At 35.7% G+C, this 23,417-nt stretch overlaps 1 protein-coding gene across 1 annotated transcript in view; it reads left to right on the top strand.

Moving 5' to 3' along the window:
- The window catches only part of ADAMTS19 (ADAM metallopeptidase with thrombospondin type 1 motif 19), a 266,648-nt gene that overhangs the window by 108,420 nt on the left and 134,811 nt on the right, over positions 1-23,417 (top strand). The window contains exon 8 of the mRNA XM_061422888.1: positions 21,339-21,444. Coding sequence (XP_061278872.1) covers positions 21,339-21,444 — 106 coding nt within the window. The remainder of the gene's footprint in view (positions 1-21,338; positions 21,445-23,417) is intronic.

The raw sequence follows: 23,417 nt of genomic DNA, 5'->3' as shown, positions 1-23,417 counted from the left end.
CCGTGTCCGAGTCTTTGTGACCCCGTGGACTGCAGCACTCCAGGCCTCCCTGTCTATCACCAAATCTCAGGGTTTACTCAAACTCATGTCCATTGAGTCGGTGATGCCATCCAACCATCTCATTTTCTGTTGTCCACTTCTACTCCCACCTTCAATCCTTCCCAGCATCAGGGTCTTTTCAAATGAGTCAGCTCTTCACATCAGATGTCCAAAGTATTGGAGTTTCAGCTTCAACATCAGTCCTTCCAATGAATATTCAGGACTGATTTCCTTTAGGATGGACTGGTTGGATCTCTCTGATGTCCAAGGAACTCTCAAGAATCTTTTCTAAACCACAGTTCAAAAGCATCAATTCATTGGCGCTCACCCTTCTTTAGGGTTCAACTCTCACATCCATACATGACTACTGGAAAAACCATAGCCTTGAATAGATAGACTTTTGTTGGCAAAGTAATGTCTCTGCTTTTTAAAAAAAATTCATTATTTTAATTGGAGGCTAATTACTTTACAGTATTGTAGCAGTTTTTGCCATACATTGACATGAATCAGCCATGGGTATGCATGTGTCCCCCATCCTGAACCCCCCTCCCCTCTCTCTCCCCATTCCATCCCTCAGGGTTGTCCCAGTGCACCGGTCCTGAGCACCCTGTCTCATGAATCAAACCTGGACTGGCAATCTATTTCAGATGTGGTAATATACATGTTTCAATGTGATTCTCTCAAATCATCCTACCCTCGCCTTCTCCCACAGAGTCCAAAAGACTGTTCTTTACATCTCTGTCTCTTTTGCTGTCTCACATACAAGGTCATTGTTACTATCTTCCTAAATTCCATATACATGCATTAATATACTGTTTTGGTGTTTTTCTTTCTGACTTACTTTACTCTGTATAATAGGCTCCAGTTTTATCCACCTCATTAGAACTGATTCAAATGCATTTTTTTTAATGGCTGAGTAATATTCCATTGTGTGTATGTACCACAGCTTTCTTTATCCATTCGTCTGCTGATGCACATTGAGGTTGCTTCCGTGTCCTAGCTATTGTAGACAGTGCTGTGATGAACATTGGGGTACACGTGTCTCTTTCATTTCTGGTTTCCTGAGTGTGTATGCCCAGCAGTGGGATTGCTGGGTCGTATGGCAGTTCTATTTGCAGTTTTTTAAGGAATCTCTACACTGTTCTCCATAGTGGCTGTGCTAGTTTGCATTTCCACCAACAGTGTAAGAGGGTTCTCTTTTCTCTGCACCCTCTCCAGCATTTATTGTTTGTAGAATTTTTGATAGCAGCCATTCTGACCAGGATGAGATGGTACCTCATTGTGGTTTTGATTTGCATTTCTCTGATAATGAGTGATGTTGAGCATCTTTTCATGTGTTTGTTAGCCATCTGTATGTCTTCTTTGGGGAAATGTCTGTTTAGTTCTTTGGCCCATTTTTTGACTGAGTCGTTTATTTTTCTGGGATTGAGCTGCATGAGCTGCTTGTATATTTCTGAGATTAATTCTTTGTCAGTTGCTTTCTTTGCTATTATTTTCCCCCATTCTGAAGGCTGTCTTTTCACCTTGCTTATAGTTTCCTTCATTATGCAAAAACTTTTAAGTTTAATTAGGTCACATTTGACAGCTGCTTTGATTTTTCCCACAGATCCCTGGGACTCTGTTCATAGTTTCTCCCAGTCATTTTCTCTCTACTCATACTGAGTAATTTCTTCCAATCAATCATTAAGTTTGCTGACTCTTTCTCTCTGTCATCTCTATTTTATTATTCAATATATCCAGAGAAATTTATATTTTGGTTATTTTTTTCTTAATTCTAATATTTACATTTAGGTTTTCTTTATATAGTATACTTGTTTGCTGAAACTTTTCATCCTTCCATTCATTTCATTAATGTTTGTACTTGCTTGTTGGAACACCATTATAATTGATATTTTAGTCTTTGTCAGATAATCCCAAACTCTATGCCATCTCAAAGTGGAAATCTATTGAATGTCTTTTCCCATGCAAGTTGAGATTTTCCTGTTTCTTTACAGAGGGTGTAATTTTGGATTGTATCCTAGACATTTTTAATATATATTAGAACACCGTCAGTCTTACTTAAATCCTAGAAAGAAGAAAGGTTTTTTTTTAGATGAAATCAACATAGTTGGAGAACATAGGTGTTCTCCAACACAGATAGAGAAGCTCTATACACTCAGCAAAAATACTCCTGGGAGCTGACTGTGGCTCAGATCATGAACTCTTTATTGCAAATTCAGACTTAAATTGAAGAAAGTAGGGAAAACCACTAGACCATTCAGGTATGACCTAAATCAAATCCCTAACGATTATACAGTGAAAGTGAGAAATAGATTTAAGGGACTAGATCTGATAGACAGAGTGCCTGATGAACAATGGATGGAGGTTCATGACACTGTATAGGAAGTGGTGATCAAGAGGATCCCCAAAGAAAAGAAATGTTAAAAGGGAAAAGAGTTGTCTGAGGAGGTCTCACAAGTAGCTGAGAAAAGAAGAGACGCAAAAGGCAAAGGAGAAAAGGAAAGATATACCCATTTGAATGCAGAGTTCCAAAGAATAGCAAGGAGAGATAAGAAAGCCTTCCTTGGTGAGCAGCTCAAAGAAATAGAGGAAAACAATAGAATGAGAAAGATTAGAGATCTCTTCAAGAAAATTAGAGATACCAAGGCAACATTTCATGCAAAGATGGGCTCAATAAAGGACAGAAATGGTATGGACCCAACAGAAGCAGCAGATATTAAGAAGAGGTGGCAAGAATACACAGAAAAACTGTACAAGAAATATCTTCATGACCCAGATAATCATGATGGTGTGATCACTCACCTAGAGCCAGACATCCTGGAATGTGAAGTCAAGTGGGCCTTAGGAACATCACTACGAACCAATCTAGTGGAGGTGATGGAATTCCAGTTGAACTATTTCAAATCCTAAAAGATGATGCTGTGAAAGTGCTGCACTCAATATGTCAGCAACTTTGGAAAACTCAGCAGTGGCCACAGGACTGGAAAAGGTCAGTTTTCATCCCAATCCCAAAGAAAGGCAATGCCAAAGAATGTTCAAATCACTGCAGAATTGCACTCAGCTCACATGGTAGTTAAGTAATGCTCAAAATTCTCCAACCTAGGCTTCAGCAGTACGTGAACCGTGAACTTACACATGTTCAATCTGGTTTTAGAAAAGGCAGAGGTACCAGAGATCACATTGCCAACATCCGCTGGATCATGGAAAAAGCAAGAAAGTTCCAAAAAAATTTGCTTTATTGACTATGCCAAAGCCTTTGACTGTGTGGATCACAGCAAACTGTGGAAAATTCTTAAAAAGATGGGAATACCAGACTACCTGGCCTGCCTCTTGAGAAATCTGTATGCAAGTCAGGAAGCAACGTTAGAACTGGACATGGAAAAACTGACTGGTTCCAAATAGGAAAAGAAGTATGTCAAGGCTGTATATTGTCACCCTGCTTATTTAACTCATATGCAGAGTGTATCATGAGAAACGCTGTGCTGGGTGAAGCACAGGCTGGAATGAAGATTGCTGGGAGAAATATCAATAACCTCAGATATGCAGATGACACTACCCTTATGGCAGAAAGTGAAGAAGAACTAAAGAGCCTCTTGATGAAAATGAAAGAGGAGGGTGAAAAATTGGCTAGGGCTCAACATTCAGAAAATGAAGATCATGGCATCTGGTCCCATCACTTCATGGCAAATAGACAGAGAAACAGTGGAAACAGTGGCAGACTTTTTTTGGGAGGGCTCCAAAATCACTGCAGATGGTAACTGCAGCCATGAAATTAAAAGATGCTTACTCCTTGGAAGAAAAGTTATGACCAACCTGCTGCTGCTAAGTCACTTCAGTCATGTCCGACTCTGTGCGACCCCATAGACAGCAGCCGACCAGGCTCCCCTGTCCCTGAGATTCTCCAGGCAAGAACGCTGGAGTGAGTTGCCATTTCCTTCTCCAATGTATGAAAGTGAAAAGTGAAAGTGAAGTCACTCAGTCGTGTCCAATTCTTTGCCGCCCCACGGATTGCAGCCCACCAGGCTCCTCCGCCCATGGGATTTTCCAGGCAAGAGTACTGGAGTGGGGTGCCATTGCCTTCTACATGACCAACCTAGATAGCATATTAAAAAGCAGAGACATTACTTTGCCTAAGTGTTTTATTCTTTTCATTGCAATGGTGAATGGAATTTTTTCCTTAATTTCTCTTTCTGTTTTCCATTTGTTAGTGTATAGGAATGCAAGAGACTTCTCTGTGTTAATTTTATATCCTGCAACTTTACTATATTCATTGATTAGCTCTAGTAATTTTTTGGTGGTGTCTTTAGGGTTTTCTATGTACGGGATCAATCTACGTAAAGAAACAAAAGACCTATATATAGAAAACTATAATACACTGATGAAAGAAATAAAAGATGACCCAAATAGAAGGAGAAATAAACCATGTTTGTGGATTGTGAAAATGAGTATACTACCTAAAGCAATCTATAGATTCAATGCAATCCCTATCAAGCTACCAATGGTATTTTTCACAGAACTAGAACAAATAGTTTCACAATTTGTATGGAAATACAAAAAGCCTCAAATAGCCAAAGGAATCTTGAGAAAGAAGAGTGGAACTGGAGGAATCAACCTGCCCGACTTCAGACTATACTATAAAGCTACAGTCATCAAGACAGTATGATACTGGCACAATGACAGAAATATAGATCAATGGAACAAAATAGAAAGCCCAGAGATAAATCTATGCACCTATGGACACCTTATCTTTGACAAAGGAGGCAAGAATATACAATGGAGAAAAAACAATTTCTTTAACAAGTGCTGGGAAAACTGTTCTTTAACGAGTGCTGGGAAAACTGTTCAACTACTTGTAAAAGAATGAAACTAGAACACTTTGTAACACCATACACAAAAATAAACTCAAAATTGATCAAAGATCTAAATGTAAGAGCAGAAACTATAAAACTCCTAGAGGAAAACATAGGCAAAACACTCTCTGACATAAATCACAGCAGAATACACTGTTGGTGGGAATGCGAACTAGTACAGCCACTATGGAGAACAGCGTGGAGATTCCCTAAAAAACTGGAAATAGAACTGCCTTATGATCTAGCAATCCCACTGCTGGGCATATACACTGAGGAAACCAGAATTGAAAGAGACACATGTACCCCAGTGTTCATTGCAGCACTGTTTATAATAGCCAGGACATGGAAGCAACCTAGATGTCCATTGGCAGATGAATGGATAAGAAAGCTGTGGTACATACACACAATGGAATCTTACTCAGCTATTAAAAAGAATGCATTTGAATCAGTTCTAATGAGGTGGATTAAACTGGAGCCTATTATACAGAGTAAAGTAAGTCAGAAAGAAAAACACCAATACAGTATATTAACGCATGTATATGGAATTTAGGAAGATGGTAACGATGACCCTATATGTGAGACAGCAACAGAGACACAGATGTAAAGAACAGACTTTTGGACTCGGTGGGAGAAGGCGAGGGTGGGATGATTTGAGAGAATCACATTGAAACATGTATATTACCACATGTGAACTAGATCGCCAGTCCAGGTTTGATGCATGAGACAGGGCACTCAGGGCCGGTGCACTGGGATGACCCTGAGGGATGGGATGGGGAGGGAGAGGGGAGGGGGGTTCAGGATGGGGGACACATGTATACCCATGGCTGATTCATGTCAACGTATGGCAAAAACCACTACAATATTGTAAAGTATTTAGATTCCAAATAAATAAATTAATTAATTAAAAAAAAAACAAACAGTTGTCAGAGGTCCCAGAAGTCAACAAAAGGAGACAAGAAATACAACTGAAGACTTCTCAAATTTGGCTAAAGATTTAAACCATCAGATTCAAGAAGCCAAGTAAACTCCAAACAAGAAATACTTGAAGCCGGAGATATCACAGTCAGAATTACCACAAACACTGACTGCTAAAGACAGAAAAAAATGACACAGAGAAACAACGTCTTATTTCTGGGGGAACAGTGATTCTAATGACAGCAGATTTTTCCTTGCAAACCATGAAAGTCAGCTGATGGCACACCTTTTTGAAATAGTGAAAGAAAGGATTGACAAAATAGATAGAAAGTGAAATTCAGAATGAATTTCTGATATGACAGATTGCAGGAATGAAAGAACATTCTCAGATGAATAAAAATGTTATACCTAGAAAGACCTGCTTTAAAAGCTGATACATTTTGCAGATTTTAGGTGAGTATGTTCAAATGTATTGTTTTAGAATTTACAAGAAGAAGGCTATTTCTTTGTTGTTGTTGTTTACTCTTTTTATCCCTGTGGAAACTCTACCCATCCATCAGAACCCTGATTAATTCCACTTTTAGCCTTCCGGATCAGCTCTCACTCTATACATGTGCCTGGCAGACTTTAGCACTACTTTTCTTGTAACTCATTCTGTTCGCTCCCTCTCCCTCTAATCATTTTGTGGACAATGATCTTGCTCAATGCTTGCTTTTGCTCTCAGTGCTTAGTGTAATGATTGAGCATCCCAGGTGCTCAGGCTGTGTATTTCTGCATAGAAATGAATTCATGATAGGAAAATGGTATCTTTTCTTGGTTTATAATAAAAGAAAGGCTGAGCTTATCTTGTTTTATTTCTTGGCTGCTAGTGTATTTCTTATTAGATACTGGCCAGAACATAAATCAGATACTTTATATTTCTACTTTGGCAAGACATGTTGTAGGGATAAGACTGGGATACATAATTCTTAAGGAATTATTATGAAAAGTGGTTATTCTTAAAATATTTCTCTTCTCAAGATGCTTTACTGTTTAAGCTTTATTTTAATTAGAATATTATTTGTATTAGAAAATATTTTAATGGTGCTGTTTAACATGGTATGAATATTAAAGTATGATGAGCATAACTTTGCAAAACAAAAATCATTTTAACTTAGAAAACTCCCTGAGGTCCTCCTTGTAGTTTTTAAGAGTTCTTCTTACTATAAGCATCTGAAAGTACAGCTTAGGCTCACAGTATACTTACACAACATTTTCAGTGAACCATAATACTTGTTAAGCATCTATTCTGTGCTATAGTTTTTCTAAAATGTCACCTCCTTTAACCTTTTAAGAGTTTTCTATCAAAAGAGATTGTTACCTCATTTTACATGTAAGAAAGCTAAGTTTAATGGTTAATGGTTAGCATGTTTCAGATAGGCCATTGCATGTTTTATCTAAAATATTTTATCTAAATTAATTAGCATTCCTAAGAAAAATGATTGCTTTCCTAATTTTACTGTTGGGAAAACTGGGGTTTCGGAAACAGAACTTTCCCATATTACAGAGCTAAAATCTGAGGTTTGGATTCAAACCCTAGAATATTTGACATAGAGCCTCAATTTTTAAGATTTCATTTTTTGCATTTTGCCTTTTTTATACTTAATGCAGAAAACAGGTCATGAAAAATTTATTATTAAATTCCAATCAAGACTTTAGAAAACATCAAATCATCTTTGAGAAAAATTTTTACCATCTCATTTATTATCAATTGCCTCAGTATATAGATGTAAAAAACTGCAATCTTAATGTATCTAGACTTGAAATCACTTGTCCTTAAGTACACATGTTTTATTTGACAGATTATATCAAAGCAGTATATTAATAATATTTAAGAGCATCAGATATTTGTAATTGTGTTATAATTAAAATTATATTCTTTAAATTTTTCCAGTTTATAGAATTATTTCTTTACTTGAATAAAAGTATTGGCCATATAGTAGAAAGCAAGTTTTGAAAAGTAACAAAATGACTAAAATTTGGCAAGGTGAAAAAAGAATGTTGTGTGAAACTGTTTTGAAATTTGGTTTGTAGTTATGAATGCATGCTGTCAATGATTTTACTAGGGTACTAAAAAAGCAATTTTTTACAGCTTTTTAGTAGCATGATATTTTTAGTTTTAATTGTCCCTGTTTAATGCCTTCAGGATATGATTACATTATAACATTATAAAAATGCGTTAGCCAAAATTCCTGATTTATATGCAATCAGAACACTTCTAAATTTTTCCAGCTGTATCCTTAAACTTACTTCACAAGAATCTTTAACTGTGTTTCATCTTACCTATTTTTTAAAGTCATGACAGTTTTTTAATTTCCAAGACAGATGATATCACTAACGTAATTTTATTTGTTATGTATAAAGCCTAAGAACTCTGATTTATCTTTTTTAAAATTAACCTAGGAATGAGGATACCAGTTTTAGCCATGTTTGTGGTTGACTGCACAGTAAAGGTCTCATTACTGATTTACAAGAGTTAGATGTGTAATCTACCACATGTGGCTGTTTGAATGTGCCACTGGATTTATATTTTCAGAGTTTCACTGAAATCTAAGTTAAGAATTTCAGATGGTATATATTATTAATGATATATAAATATACAATGATGTACATTGGAGTTTGGCTTCATTAAAATTCTCTAAGGATTTAAGAGTTGAACTTCTAAAGCTGTCCCATAACTCCCTCTTAAATTTTCTGAAGAGAGATGTGAAGTAGATGTGAATGGATGTGAAGTAGAATAAACCTAGAACACAATAGCAGGAGCACAAAACTAGCCTGCAGGCATAAATTTTCTTAATTGTTCTGCCTTCCGTACAAAAGTAATCCTTTTCATTACCCTCATGTGGAGAGGAGGCGGGTCAGGTTAATGATGTGACTTAATAAACCTTAAGGAAGGTCTGTTGTTCAGTGGTTAAGTCACGTCAGGGTAAAAACAACAAAAGCACCAACAAAATCTGTTTTGAATATGTACTGTGAAGTTCTCTCCATCTTTCAGAAGGACAGAAGTATTTAGGAATTGGCCACCTCTGCTCACCCTACATACCACTCTCCCTCTGGACTCCCTTTCTTTCACTTTTTCTAAACATTTACTTAAACCATCTTTCACCTTCTTCTTTCTGCACCATATTAATACTTCATATAAAAGCTTGCCAAGGATTTCAAAGTGGTATATATACATTGTCTGGTGCACTGGTGCACTGCCTTAGATATCTCCATTGCACCTTAAGGTAACAAAATAAAATGAGGGATTACTTACTGTCCTATTTTTCCTTCAGAAGTCCATTAAAAATATAATACGCACAAACTTTTTTAACATGCATATTCCCATTTGTAGTTAATTTTGTCTCAGTACACAGAACAATACTAAATTAAGCAAAGAAAATGTTACATCCAGCTTTCTATGGAGAAGGCAGTGGCACCCCACTCCAGTACTCTTGCCTGGAAAATCCCATGGGCTGAGGAGCATGGTAGGCTCCAGTCCATGGGGTCGCTAAGAGTCGGTACGACTGAGCGACTTCACTTTCACTTTTCACTTTCATGCATTGGAGAAGGAAATGGCAACCCACTCCAGTGTTCTTGCCTGGAGAATCCCAGGGACGGGGGAGCCTGGTGGGCTGCCCTCTATGGGGTCACACAGAGTCGGACACGACTTAAGTGACTTAGCAGCAGCAGCAGCTTTCTATAATATATTAAGATTGTATCTTTCACAAGTTCCTACTTGATTCCAAGTGGCTGAAAATATAAACTTGTCAATTAATATTTTTTCTAGTTTAAATTACTACCTTGTTTTTGCTTTTGTTTGCTTTTAGCTCATATTCGTTTTGCCAGATAATCCCCCAATTTCTCATTTGATTCTTTCCAAGTAGCCTGGGTGATATGCTGTAGATCAGAAATCACCATTCTTTCTCTGCCCTTGGAGATCTTTAGGTCTTTGTTGCTTCACAGTGAAGAAAGTCCTAGTTTACATGGCAACACAACACACCACTGCACTTGGCTCCCAGGAATGTAGCTGGTGGAGTCAACTCAAGAATATTCAACTCAGGGTTCTGTAACCTTCCTATTCAGGTCTCTTCACCCGTTCCTCACCTTCCCACCCATCCCACTCCCCACCCTTCCAGCTTCTACTGGAGACACTGCTCAGCTTCTAGTATGTCATCTCTGTGTGTGTTTGTGCATGTGTGTGTGTGTGTGTGTGCATGTGTGCTCAGTCATGTCCAACTATTTGCAACACCATAAATTGTAGCTCCTCTGTCCCTGGGATTTTCCAGGCAAGAGTACGGGAGTGGGTTGCCATTTCTTTCTCCAAGATATCTTCCCAACTCAAGGATTAAACCCTAGTCTCATGCATCACCTTCATTGGCAAGCAGATTCTTTACCACTAGCGCCACCTGGGAAGCCCCCTGCATTAAACCACCCACCCCTTGACAGTGAGAATCAAAGTAGGCTCAGAAGTGATAGTTAAGTCTCTCTCTATAGTCACATCATATTTTCCTTAATTCCCTATTTGAGCCATGCTATATTGACCTGGGATTTCCCAATCCATATCCTCTACAATTCCAATAGAATACCAGTAATCCTAATCCCTTCCAACCTGCTATCAGAGCAGAGTCTTTAGATGACTAGGAAAACATCACCAGTGTAGAAATACAAAGTCTTATGGACTCTGTTGCAGAGGGAGAGGGTGGGAAGATTTGGGAGAATGGCATTGAAACATGTATAATATCATGTATGAAACGAGTCGCCAGTCCAGGTTTGATGCACGATACTGGATGCTTGGGGCTGGTGCACTGGGACGACCCAAAGGGATGGTATAGGGAGGGAGGAGGGAGGAGGGTTCAGGATGGGGAACACATGTATACCTGTGGCGGATTCATTTCGATATTTGGCAAAACTAATATAATTTTGTAAAGTTTAAAAATAAAATAAAATTAAAAAAAAAAGAATTGTGTATTGGTGTACTTTAAAATTATTATCACTGTATATACAAAACATAGTCTATACATTGTGAATAAACAAATTGATTTCTCAGTGCTTTCTTGCCCACGTGACACATACTGAAGGAGAGATGGTCAATAGTCATGGTAAATAATTAGATTAATTGGTATGTTAAAAGATAAAAAGGAAATGAGGCATTAAAAATGAAATAAAATGAAGCATAGAAAAAAACAGTAGATCTAAGGAAGAGATAACCTGGGAACACCAGGGTGGAAAGAAGAGTATTTATACTTATATTTTATTTTATTTTTTTTGCAGTCCCGGTCCCTCCCTATTTATAATTTTAAATGTGGTAATCCAGAAATGCCTTACTGAAAAGTGTTGTTGTTACAGAATGGAACTTGGGTTTGCTCACTTGTGCACGGTAAAACCAATCTACTAACACCAGGTTGTGGTGAAGAAAGTGCAGATGTGGAGTAGGTGCCAGACAAGGAGTTGAGAGCAGCTAATGTGCAAAAACTACAAACTCACTGATAAGTTGCAGGGAAGCATTTTAAAAGGAAAGATGAGGGAGAGGAGTTGCAGGAGATATGATCAGCTTGTGCACAATTCTCTGATTGATTGGTGGTGAGGTAATAGGGTGTTGTCAGAGGGCTTAACATTATCAGTCCTCAGGCTCCAGTTGGACTGGGGACTACATGCTCATGGTCATCATATAGTTCTTCCATTTGGTAGGGGCTGTAATATCTATAAAACAACTCAGGAATGTGCATCAGATACAGTTTCTATATACATCAGGGAGGAGCTAAAGATTCTGTGACTGCCATATGGCTGACTTGTTTAAATTGTTATAGCTCTGCTGGTCCAGCTGCTGCTTTTGTCACTGTGTGTTCACAACTTTTCAATCATTAATTTTTTTTTGTATATGTTAATCCCAAATTCCTAATTTATCACTCATTAATTCTTGAGCTAGGCTTTTGTCACCCAGGGGAGGCCTGGGAGATTACAGGTTTACTGCGAGAGGCAGGTAGAGGACATGGCAAGAAGGGTCTCCCCCAGGAAAGCACCATAGGATCCTGCTTGGTTACGATATTTTAAAAAATTGGTAGATGATGTAGAAAGAGATCTATGTAGAGAATGTTCCAGACAGGTGAAAAGCCAGTGAAGAAGCCTTGAGGTAAAAACATGCTTGTACATTTGAGAAATGACTCCTACCCCTCACCCCAAAAAAGCCAATATAGTTGGAGTACAATGGAAAAAGGAGGTTATTAGAGAAATTTTTGATTTTGTGTTTCTTCTTGTGACAACTTTGGTAAATTGTAAAATTTATTAGCATGCTATTTTATATATTACCGTATTGTCTTTAGGATTTGTAGAGACATTTCCGTATTCATTTTTGATGGTAGTGTGTTTGTATTTGTCACGCTTTTATTCTTAATCAGTTTACTAGGAAAGTTTCCATTTTTGTCAGTCTTCTTCTACATTTGTTTTATTTTCCCATGATTTTCCTCTTTATTATTTCCTTCCTTCTGCTTTCTTAAGCTTTGATGCTCTCTTCTTTTCCCATCTCCTGGGAGGAATTTTAACCATTGATTTTTCAGTCTCTTGTTTTTTTCCTAATATACACTAAGAATTTTCTAAGCATTGTCATTGCAGTTCACATATTTTTGATGTGGTTTCTTTTTATTATAACTATGTGTAAAGTACTTTCTAATTTCCATTATAAATTCTTTGACTTGTGGACTGTTTAGAAGTGTATCATCTCATGTCTAGACTGTTTGGTTTTTTCTGGTTATCTTTTTAGTTCTTTAGATTATTTACATCATGACCAGTGAACATACTTTGGATTATTTCCACATTTGAAATGTATTGAGTGTTTTCCAATACTCACTAAGTGGTCAGTTTTATATAATATACCATGTACACATAAAAAGAATGTGACTTTTGTTGTGTGCAATGTTCTTAGGTCAGTTAAGACAGACATGCTGATTTATTGTTTGGATTTGTTATGTCCTTAGTGAATTTTTTATGGTTGTTCCATCAACTGTAAAGAGACACATTAAAGTTTCCCAGTTTAATTGTAGATTTGTCTATTTCTCTTCTTAATTCTGTTCATTTTGCTTTAGGTATTTTGAGCCTATAAGTTGTGATATCTTTATTGTAGAAATCCTTTTATTATAAAAACAATCCTCTATCTTTGATATGCTTGTGGCTTCAATTTATTTTGCTATAATTTGCACAATTGTAGTGTTTATATGATCTCTTCTACTCTGTTTTGGTTAATTTTTACATATTATACCATTTTATTTTCTTATACTTTTAGCTTATCTATGTCCTTATTTTTAAAGTGTATCTCTAGGAAGCGGAGTACAGCTAGGGTTTATTTTTATTATGCAGTTCTATCATTTTAGTTTGAGTTTACTATATTTAGTCTTTTATATTTAATTAAATTTTTGGTATAAAATATTATCTGTTTTATTTTTCACTTTATTTCTTGTTTCTTTACCCTTTTTTGCCTTTTTATATAAGTAAATCCAATATTTGTATTCCATTTTCTTTACAATTGTGGGTTATATATTATTTTCCTATTCTTTTGAAATTACTGTATGTGTTATGCATGTCTCCTTTTACTGGTCTCCTGATATTGCTAGACTTTTGAACCCTTAAACTCCATTCATTCCCCCCACTATATTCAGTTCTCTGTGTTTTAAAATTGTAGAACATTAAAATCAGTGTTTTGTATACTTGATATTTATTTACAGTTTATATGTTTATTCTTTATTTTCTTTGCATTTTCATGTTTCATTATGAGATTTTTTTCCTTCTTTTTGAAGAAAATTCTTTAACATTTCTTTATACCGATAATTTTTGCTGATTAGCTTTTTAATGTATTAAAGTATCGTTGGATTATAACATTATATTTCATGCATACATTATATAGTATTTTAACCTCTGTGTACACTATATTATGCTCATTACCATAAGTTTAGTTTCATCTGTCACCATGCATTTAAACCCCTATTTTGCCCTCCCCATTGCCACTTCCACTTTGGTAACCCACTACTCTGTTGTCTGTATCTTTTGGTTTTTATCTGGTTTTGTTTGTTCATTTATTTGGTTTTTGTTTGCTTATATACACATGTGAGTAAAATCACATGGTATTTATCTTTCTTCATCTATTATACTTATTTCACTTAGCCTAATTCCTTCAAGGTCCAAGCATATTGTCACAAATAACAAGATTGCATCTCTTTTTTTTTAATAATTGAGTAGTATTGTGTATATGTAAGACATCTTCTTAATCCATTCATCTATTGATGGGCACTTAGGTCATTTCCATATCCTGATTCTTGATGGAAAACAGTATGGATGTTCCTCAAAAGGTGTAAGAATAGCATTACCAGTTGATCTAGTATTCCATTTCTGCATATTCATCTGAAAGATGAAAGCACTAATTCAGAAAGATAGATGCATTCCTGTATTTATCACAGCATTATCTATACCAATATTTTGATATAATGTACCATTAGAAGGGGTTTCTATCTCTAATTTACAAAAAGATGCATTTGGTTTGTGGTGACCCAGTGAATGTGGATTCAGGTTCCATATCTTTATGTTAAAAATGTCTTTATTTCATCACCATTTATTCTCTAATTTTAATATGGAAGTGACTTCTCTCTCACAGTGTACCCTTTCTTTACTTGGCTGGTGATTTTTATTTGTGATCTTAAGTTGACTTTCCTGTGGGAATTTTCTGTTTGCTGAGATGATATCATAGTGATATTTCATTTGTTTTTACTTAACTGACAAGGAATTCTGTAATCCTTGCATGATCCCCAAATTGTATGATCAATTTGTACATTACATTCATGGCTTAGTATTCTTTTGGCTTTACACTTATGCATGATGATGGCTTGGGTTTTGATTTGTTTATGAAGTCTTTTCTAGCATTCCCAGAATTTATTTTGAGCCAGAGTTCCTTGTTGCTTCCCTACATATGGATTTTTAAAGTTATATTCAAGTCTGTTTCAAAGTCATTAACAGCATCAATTCCAGGCTTTCTTATTTGTATATGGATCTTAGTTCTTTACTCACTAAATACCTGTCATGCAGATATTTTGGAACCACACCCATTATTTAATAAGACTTGTGTCTTATATGATACCCAGGTTCTGACAGCATTAACTCATGATCTTATCACTCAGGCCTTGAATTTTTTAAGCTTTGTTCCTGTACTTGGAATTATTTTTACATCAACCTTAGCTATATATTAAAAAATTTGTATATTGTATATTATTTGACATTTCTATGTGGTTTTCACAAAAGAGTCTCATTCTCCCATGATATAGGAACATACAAACAACATTTTAATGTCTAAACAATATTTTGCCTTATTTGACCACAGAGCCTGTTATGCTTTTTTATTAAACTAATACTGTTTTGATTATTCTTAGGAGTCACTTTTTTCATAGTATTTGTAGAAACTACACTGTTAAGAATGTTACAGATGACTTAAACATTTAAGAGGATCTGGAAGCCTATTCTTAAATACCTTTATAATTATAGTGATATTAAACTCTTAACTTACATACTTATAATTTTATATTCCTAGATCATCTTGTCTCTTAATGGAAGAGAGGCAGATAATTTGCAAAGTAGTAAGGCGAGTATTTGTTTTAAAATATGTTCAAAGCCCAATTTGAATATTATCGTGTAAGTGGATTTTACATTTTCTGGGCACCATGATTAAGTTATTATAAATGTTTTTCTAATTGGTGGATGAAATACATTTGTTTCTTCTAAATTATATTTTTTTATTCAAAGCCCTCAATCGACTCACATTTTATATTAGTCTTTCTATGCTTTTCCTTTAAAGTGCCCCTTACTGAGAATGTGCCAGATACCGTGCTGATGCAGAGATGTACTACATGGCTTGCATATTTAAAGAACAGAAGCTTCCCCTCTATCAGTAACATCAATTCCCATAAGAATTTGCTTACCCTTTTCCATAATCAATCCTTAGTTCAGAAATTCCACACCCAATTTTTACTTCTTTCCCTGACTCACCTCTTCCCACTCAGTGATACCACCAACCAGTTTCCCTCTCTAAAATTGTTTCCCGCTTTGATTTCCCCCTATTCAGTGTCTTAAAAAAATTATCCCATAATATCCTATGTATGTCTTTATGTCTCAGTGATAACATTTTTAAACGGGTGTTTGTGTAGCTTATACTCCTGAAGGCAGAGCTCAGTATGTACCTTTGGCCCTTGTCACATACATTACATTAGGATTCAAGAAATAGTAGGACACATAGATAAATAACTTACCTCATAGGGTGCAATCATAAGATAAATAACTTGCTAGGATTGTGCCAGGAAAGCTAGGATTCTGAACTGAGGTGGTTTACCCACTGGCTAAAAGCAACAGTTCTGCAGCTGGAAGACTTACTTTTGGTAGGATACACCCATTTGATCATATACAAACTCAGGGCACTCAAAACCCAGAGGGATGGGATGAGGAGGGAGGTGGGAGGGGTGTTCGGGATAGGGGGACACATGTACACCCTTGGCTGATTCATGTCAATGTATGGCAAAAACCACCACAATATTGTAACATTATTAGTCTTCAGTTAAAATAAATTAATTAAAAAAACACTCTGATTTTCTAATTAGTCTGTTATTATAGCATGCATCCTGTAGAGTTTTAAAGGTTTCTGATTATCTTGAGGTATATCATATCATGTCCAGTGTTTTGTTTTCAGATGTGAAATTCTCTTGACTCCTGGTATATGATTTGATTAATTTTTAGTTGAGAAATTAGAAATTGTTTTGGTTTCCTTTGTCTTTTCATAAGTTTTTTATATTGAAAAAGTGCTTTAAAAAGGACCTGTGTTATATCTATCTTTAAATAACAGCTGTGTTAAATCCTTTCCCCTCCTAACCTCTACCCCTTATTATAATAGGAAACATGTGGGTTCTTGAAAGGACCTGAAAAGCAAGGGCTTTTAAACAGAATAATGCAAGTCATTTAAATTAGTCATGGTTACAATTATTCTCCATAACTTTCAAGTCAAAGAAAATCTCCTTTGTGTGCCAAATGTAAGAACAATGAAATTCAAATTTATTAGAAACTTAGTTGAAGATTTTGACTTTACACTTAAATAAAAGAACAATAGGAGAGGATCTTTTTTGGTTGTTAAATTACATTCTGATGTAGAAGACATTGTATTGATTACTGCTCAGATTTCATAGACATGAGTATAATTTTCTGTCTTTAATTTTCTCACTGTAAAGCTATTTTAAACACATGAACTTGGAAAATGGGAAAAAAGGAAGAAAAATTACCTATAATCACTTCACATAATATAATTGATATTAACAATTTAGCATATTTATGTGGTCTTTTTGTTCTATGAAAATGTGATTTGAATTTTTTGACACTTGGTTGTAATCATTCCTCTATCAACATTTGAATTTTATTTCATAAAATATTTTATAGTATAAAATGTCTTGTGTATTGTAAAGATCATTTTTATCACCATATATTTTAATATGACCATACAATAGTTACTGATTTCCCATACCTAGTGGGAGAAGGCAATGGCACCCCACTCCAGTACTCTTGCCTGGAAAATCCCATGGACGGAGGAGCCTGGTAGGCTGCAGTCCATGGGGTTGCTAGAAGTCTGACACGACTGAGCAACTTCACTTTCACTTTTCACTGTCATGCATTGGAGAAGGAAATGGCAACCCACTCCAGTGTTCTTGCCTGGAGAACCCCAGGGACGAGGGAGCCTGGTGGGCTGCCATCTATGGGGTCACACAGAGTCGGACACGATTGAAGTGACACAGCAGCAGCAGCATCGGTGAAGAATTTAGTGTCCCCAGAGAGGTCACTGTTTATTCTTTCTCATCCTTGTACCACAGGGCGGGTGCTGGGAAGATACCAGAGTTTTACACTGTTGCATTCCCCCTGCTTCCCACTGCTGCTTCTAAGTCAGAATCTCTCCTATCCTCATGTAAAAACTCACCATTTGAAGCTGAAACTCTGATCTTTGCCATCCTATCCTTCACTGTCACTGTGACTCCTCTCTCTCCTTGATCCCTGCCCACATTTCCTGTGAATATTGGCTGTGTTTCCCACCTTCCTGAGTTAATTGTGATCAGGTGCAATTTCATGTTCATGGTATCAGTTCCCTGAGCACTACTTAATGATTCTTTGACCTCAACCTCTACCTCTGCCCTTTTCTACCCTCATGGCAATACCTAAGTCGTGTCTTGGAATTTCAGCTCTGAAATCTAAAAATCCCTAAATCCCTCTCGTGTCACAGTCTCCAATACTTCTTTGGAAAGTGTCTCTTCTTCTACTTCATTGATGACTCCATTCTCCTGACCACTGTATTCATTTTTAATGATCAGGCTCCAACCCTTCCTCTTTAATTATCAAGCATAGAGCCGTTGCAAGTTCTGTCTTTTCTCTGACTCTTAAGTTTTACTGTAATCTCTTACACCCTGGGATTCTTCCTTTATACCTGATCAACAAAACCTCAGCCCAGATTTCATCCACACGTTAGCCTTCTCTGTGTCAGCCATTAGGTTGTATACCATTCAACTGGGCATGTTAGTACCACCCAGGCTCTTGCTCTCCATCCACTGCAGAACCATATACTTTCTGATCCATTTACATTAAGTATTTCCTGACTTCTTCATCAGCTGTCTTTCCTGTTTCTTTCAGTTGCTATTCCAAGCTTCTATTTCTTTTCCAAAAAGTATTTCCAACTCCCATTCACCTTTGACCCATGCCTCAGATAACATTGCCTCTTTTTTTCACTTAGACATACAAAAATGTTAGAAATTAAGCTCCTTTACTTAATAAGCTATATCTATCAAAATTCTATAGGAATCATCTTCCATTATAAAACTGTAAACATTCCTCCTAAAGTCAGCAGGAAAAGTGAAGAGCTCAATACCACAGATATTTCAATAGTACACTGAAAATCCTGGCCAATATAGTAATATTACAGAAAAATATGGGAAAGCATATAAGAAAAAGAATAATGGAGAAAATACAGGAATTTAAAAACAAGCAACAATACCATCTTTATTTGGGAACAATATATTTGAATGGGTATGGGTGAAGAAATATAATACTTATTAAAGTGATTAAATTTGTTATGTACTGGTCCACATAGCAAAGGAATATATGACATGACAACACACGTTGGCTGAATTTTAATCTACATATGGTGATGAAATTATTTCAGTTGTGAAAAACATGAAGAAGTATATGGGCATCCTAAAGGAAATTTTGTACCAAACAGTGGTCATCGGCATGCTAATTATAGTTGAGCTTGATTTAGAATTTGTGCAGAACATTTAATCTCAAATTATGTGTTTTTTAAAGTCTTAAAATGCTCAAGAGAATTTTGATATGGGGTACTTCACTTTCATCCTGCATCTCTCTCTCTGTTCTTTCCACCTCTCTTCTTCCCTTCAGTCAGGACACAAGTTCAGTTACTCCCAAATCTTGATTTTCCATCTCTTGTTGTTTTAATAAGACCATGCCTTATCACACTCAGGGCTTCCCTGGTGGCTCAGACAGTAAAGAATCTGCCTGCAATGCAGGAGACCCAGGTTCGCTCTCTGGGTCAGGAAGATCCGTTGGAGAAGGCAATGGCCACCCACCCTAGTATTCTTGCCTAGATAATCCCATGGACAGAGGAGCCTGGTAGGCTACAGTCCATGGGCTTGCAAAGAGTCGGACATGACTGAGTAACTAACTTTCACTTTAGCACTGATAATATTCACACTATGTTTAAGAATTTTTAAAAGTTTTTATATCACTTATTGTTGAATGGAACTAAAGAACGTGTTTCTCCCCTCTTCCTTCTCTTCTTCCTTCTGCTCATTATTGCCTTCATCTTTCCTTCTACTTTATCTAGATTTAATCATAGTGTAATTTCAATTGCCTTAATAAGCCAAATAAAGTAGGACTTATCATCTATTGATCCATTCATATGTCCATCCACCCATCTATTAATAGAGAAGCTATTCATCTCTTTGTGGATTTGGAATGTCTGTAAGATCTATTTTAATTTCTAAATACAATGAGAAAATAACATCTTTATACTTAATCTCTTGACCATTTCTTTCTCTAGTTCTGTTTTTTAAGTAACACGTATATACTACATTTTGCCTAACAAATATATCTTCATTTTTCTGATAAACCAGTGGATACCAGGCCCTGACATTAGTATGAAGGTTTGAAAGAGTAGTTAAGGATATACTTTGAACTAATCTCCATTTTCAACCCTCCAGCAGTGCCTTTCCTCAAACCTGTGTGTTTCAGTCTTGAGCCTCTCTAGGGTTCTACTGTGCTCATAAACTCCTTCTTTCCTATCATTTGAGCTGTGGCTCCACTAAATCAGTCCATCTTTCTTCACGAATCTTCTCTCCCCAAAACATGGTCAAGATGATTTGTCGTTTTATTTAAATTTAATTATTCCTTACCATTATTCTTCAGGTTTCTGAAGAGAGAAAAAAGTCACAGCATTCAGCTAACCATCTTTCATTAGCGTGCTCTAAATTGTAATCAAAAGCAAAATAAAATTAGCTGGTGGATGGATTCATCCTTGGTAGTCATGTGATCTTTGGCAAATCATTTTACCTGTCCATTAATTTTTTTCACAAAATGAGATTACATGTATTTTAAAAGGAGATGAAATTTAGAAAACATACAAATAATTCAAAATATATATATTTCTTATAACAGATATCTTGTTACTTGAGAATACATAAAATATACTCTTGGATGATTATAGTACCTTGTATTAAATAATATTTATTGAAGTATATGTCTTAATTAGTAAAATAGTATATAAATCTTTGACTAATGAATATAAGTGATTTCATATACTATCATCTTTACTAATAATTTAAACCAAAGGGTCAAATGTTTTGCTGAAATTTTTGTCTTAATATTTTAGTATCATGTACTCTGAATCAGATCATCTTTATTAGCTAAGAAATTTTCAAAGGAAACACTTAGTTTTCCAATTACCATGGATAGTTTTTAAGTTACATTAGTTAAAATGATATTTCACAAAATAAAATTTCAAAATTTTACTAACTCAGAATATAAATGTGAGTTCAAGAATCTTCTAAATGTAATTTATTTGAGGGTATTTCTTTGAAATGAGATTTCAAGATTTGAGAAATGCTTAAATAATCATTGCTTTTTTATTTACATTTTCTAAGTTGTGACTATCTTACATGATAATGAAAAGTGATATTTATAAAATGTATTTTTATGGTATTCCTTGGAGAATTATATAATTGATAAAATGATTCCATCTAAAATATGAAATTTAAAAGACTATTAACAGTTTATTGAGTGACATATATATATTTCTCCTGAAATTATTTATAGGGGCTGGATATCACAGTTTAATAGATATATTTGAGGGGGAAAACTGTCATTTTTCTTTTCTTCTATTAATACCAAACATAAATATTTGGACTTTAATTCTGATATTTGATAATTAATGTTTGTGTTTTCTAGGTATAGCTTACTTGAGTGGAATGTGTAGTGAAAAGAGAAAATGTATTATTGCTGAAGACAATGGCTTAAACCTTGCATTTACAATTGCTCATGAAATGGGCCACAAGTAAGTAAAAATCCTGGCTATGCTAATATAACTTTGTAATTTGAGGTATTGAATTGCCTGCATATCTTTCCATTTTTTTGTTTTGAGCCTAAGATTTTTAAAATTAGGGAAATTAAGGAGGGAAGATCATTTACATTTGAAGAGTATTTTCTGATTATTTTAACCATTCCTGATATTTTGAATAAAATCTTATTACATTATTAAAATCCTCATTAGAACAGTCATTACATGGCACATGATTCATTTCAATACACATTTTCAAATGATATAAACCTTGCAATAATCATGACACTAAAAAGATATGCGTTATTCAAGCATCCAAGGAAAACACTACATACAAGTAAAATGCTTTCAACTTTTGACAGTTCCTGTTTGTTATTACCCAGTAGAGAGCAAAAGGAGTTATCTGCACAGTTTAGAAGTAATGCATTTGAAAGAGAATTAAACTGGACACACAGTTCATGTGTAATGAACATTAAGTACGTCTCAGACATAATTCTACTCACTGTACATAGATTAGCTCACTTAAAACTCATACAAAGCAAGGATTTCATTTTGCAAATAATAAAAATAGCAATAATAAGTGGTGGTAGCAACACTTACTATAGTCTTGCTATGTGCCAGACACGTTTCTACATGCTTTATATATCCCCACAACTTTCCTGTCAAATAGACTGTTAGAGTACCCATCTTATAGAGAAGAAACCTGAAGTAGAGAGGGGTTATCTACCCTCCTAGAATGATGAAAATACTATCTTAGAGGAAAAATTTGATCATGTCATCTAACTCAGGTCATACTGTTCTGAATTTCTACACTAAGTTGTCTACTGTCTGTAGATCTTGAATTCCTCATCAATAAAATGGGGATAATACCTGTATTATGAAGTTTGTTTGAGATTCAAATGACGTAAGAAATAGACTGTATTTATGGAAATTGGGCTTCCCTGGTGGCTCAGATGGTAAAGCATCTGGGTTGGGAAGATCCCCTGGAGAAGTGAATGGCAATCCACTCTGGTATTCTTGCCTAGAGAATTCCATGGACTTGGCAGAGCCTGGCAGGCTAGAATCTATGGGGTCACAAAGAATCGAACACAATTGAACAACTAACAAACTAACACTTTCAGACTTTCACTACTTTACAGTAAATACACTATAGTAGAATGGTGTGGGTTAGGGAATCAGACCTAATTTTGACTGTAGGCTTCTCTACGTGCTAGCAGTATCAGCAGCACAAATGAAAAGTATTTTAATTGAACTCAGATTTACTGAAGCCCTATTCAGGGAGGTGATCTTTATGGAGGCCCCTTTGGTCAAAGGCATATTTGGTTTGGCTGCAGTATTTCAAAAATTGTATCAGTTGCCAACATTAAAAAATATAAATTTGACATAAAAATTCAAATTTCCAGACCTGGCAGCGTTAGACGCACAGTCCCATATGGCAGCCATCCCTTGGAGCTGAGCAGCGTCTGTACCCTTTAGGCTGGGCCCATCCTCCCCAGCTCATCACACGCAGCAGCACTTTGCTACCATTCATCCAGCTGACTTTGTTTTCATCATATAGCTGGACTCTGTAGACAGTTGAGTAAACTTGAGTTGGCAGTGGAATTTGATTGGTAAAGGGAAACTTTGATGAAAACTTATATAAGACTTAATGGTTTTTATTTTAAAAAACCCTTTTTTAGTCAAGTAAACTGGAATATATAAAAATGATCCGGTCATAATTATGTAGTCCTATAAATGATCAAATATTGAATGTACCCATAACCTAGGGCAGGAAATAGGACATTATCAGCAGTGATTGGTTTTTTGATGTCATTGTTTTTAAATGTGTAGAAACACTTTCATTTTCTCTTATGCAGGCTTTCAGTTGTCATTTGAGTGCTCTAGGATATGTGAGGGTTTGTTACTTGAAAAAGAAGAAAAGATAAATATACTTTGAAATCATCATCCTTTAGGGAAAGTATACAATACAA

This window comes from Bos javanicus, chromosome 7, assembly GCF_032452875.1.
Source record: "Bos javanicus breed banteng chromosome 7, ARS-OSU_banteng_1.0, whole genome shotgun sequence".
In the NCBI taxonomy this organism is placed as follows: Eukaryota; Metazoa; Chordata; class Mammalia; order Artiodactyla; family Bovidae; genus Bos; species Bos javanicus.
This window is presented reverse-complemented; position numbering and strand designations above follow the sequence as displayed.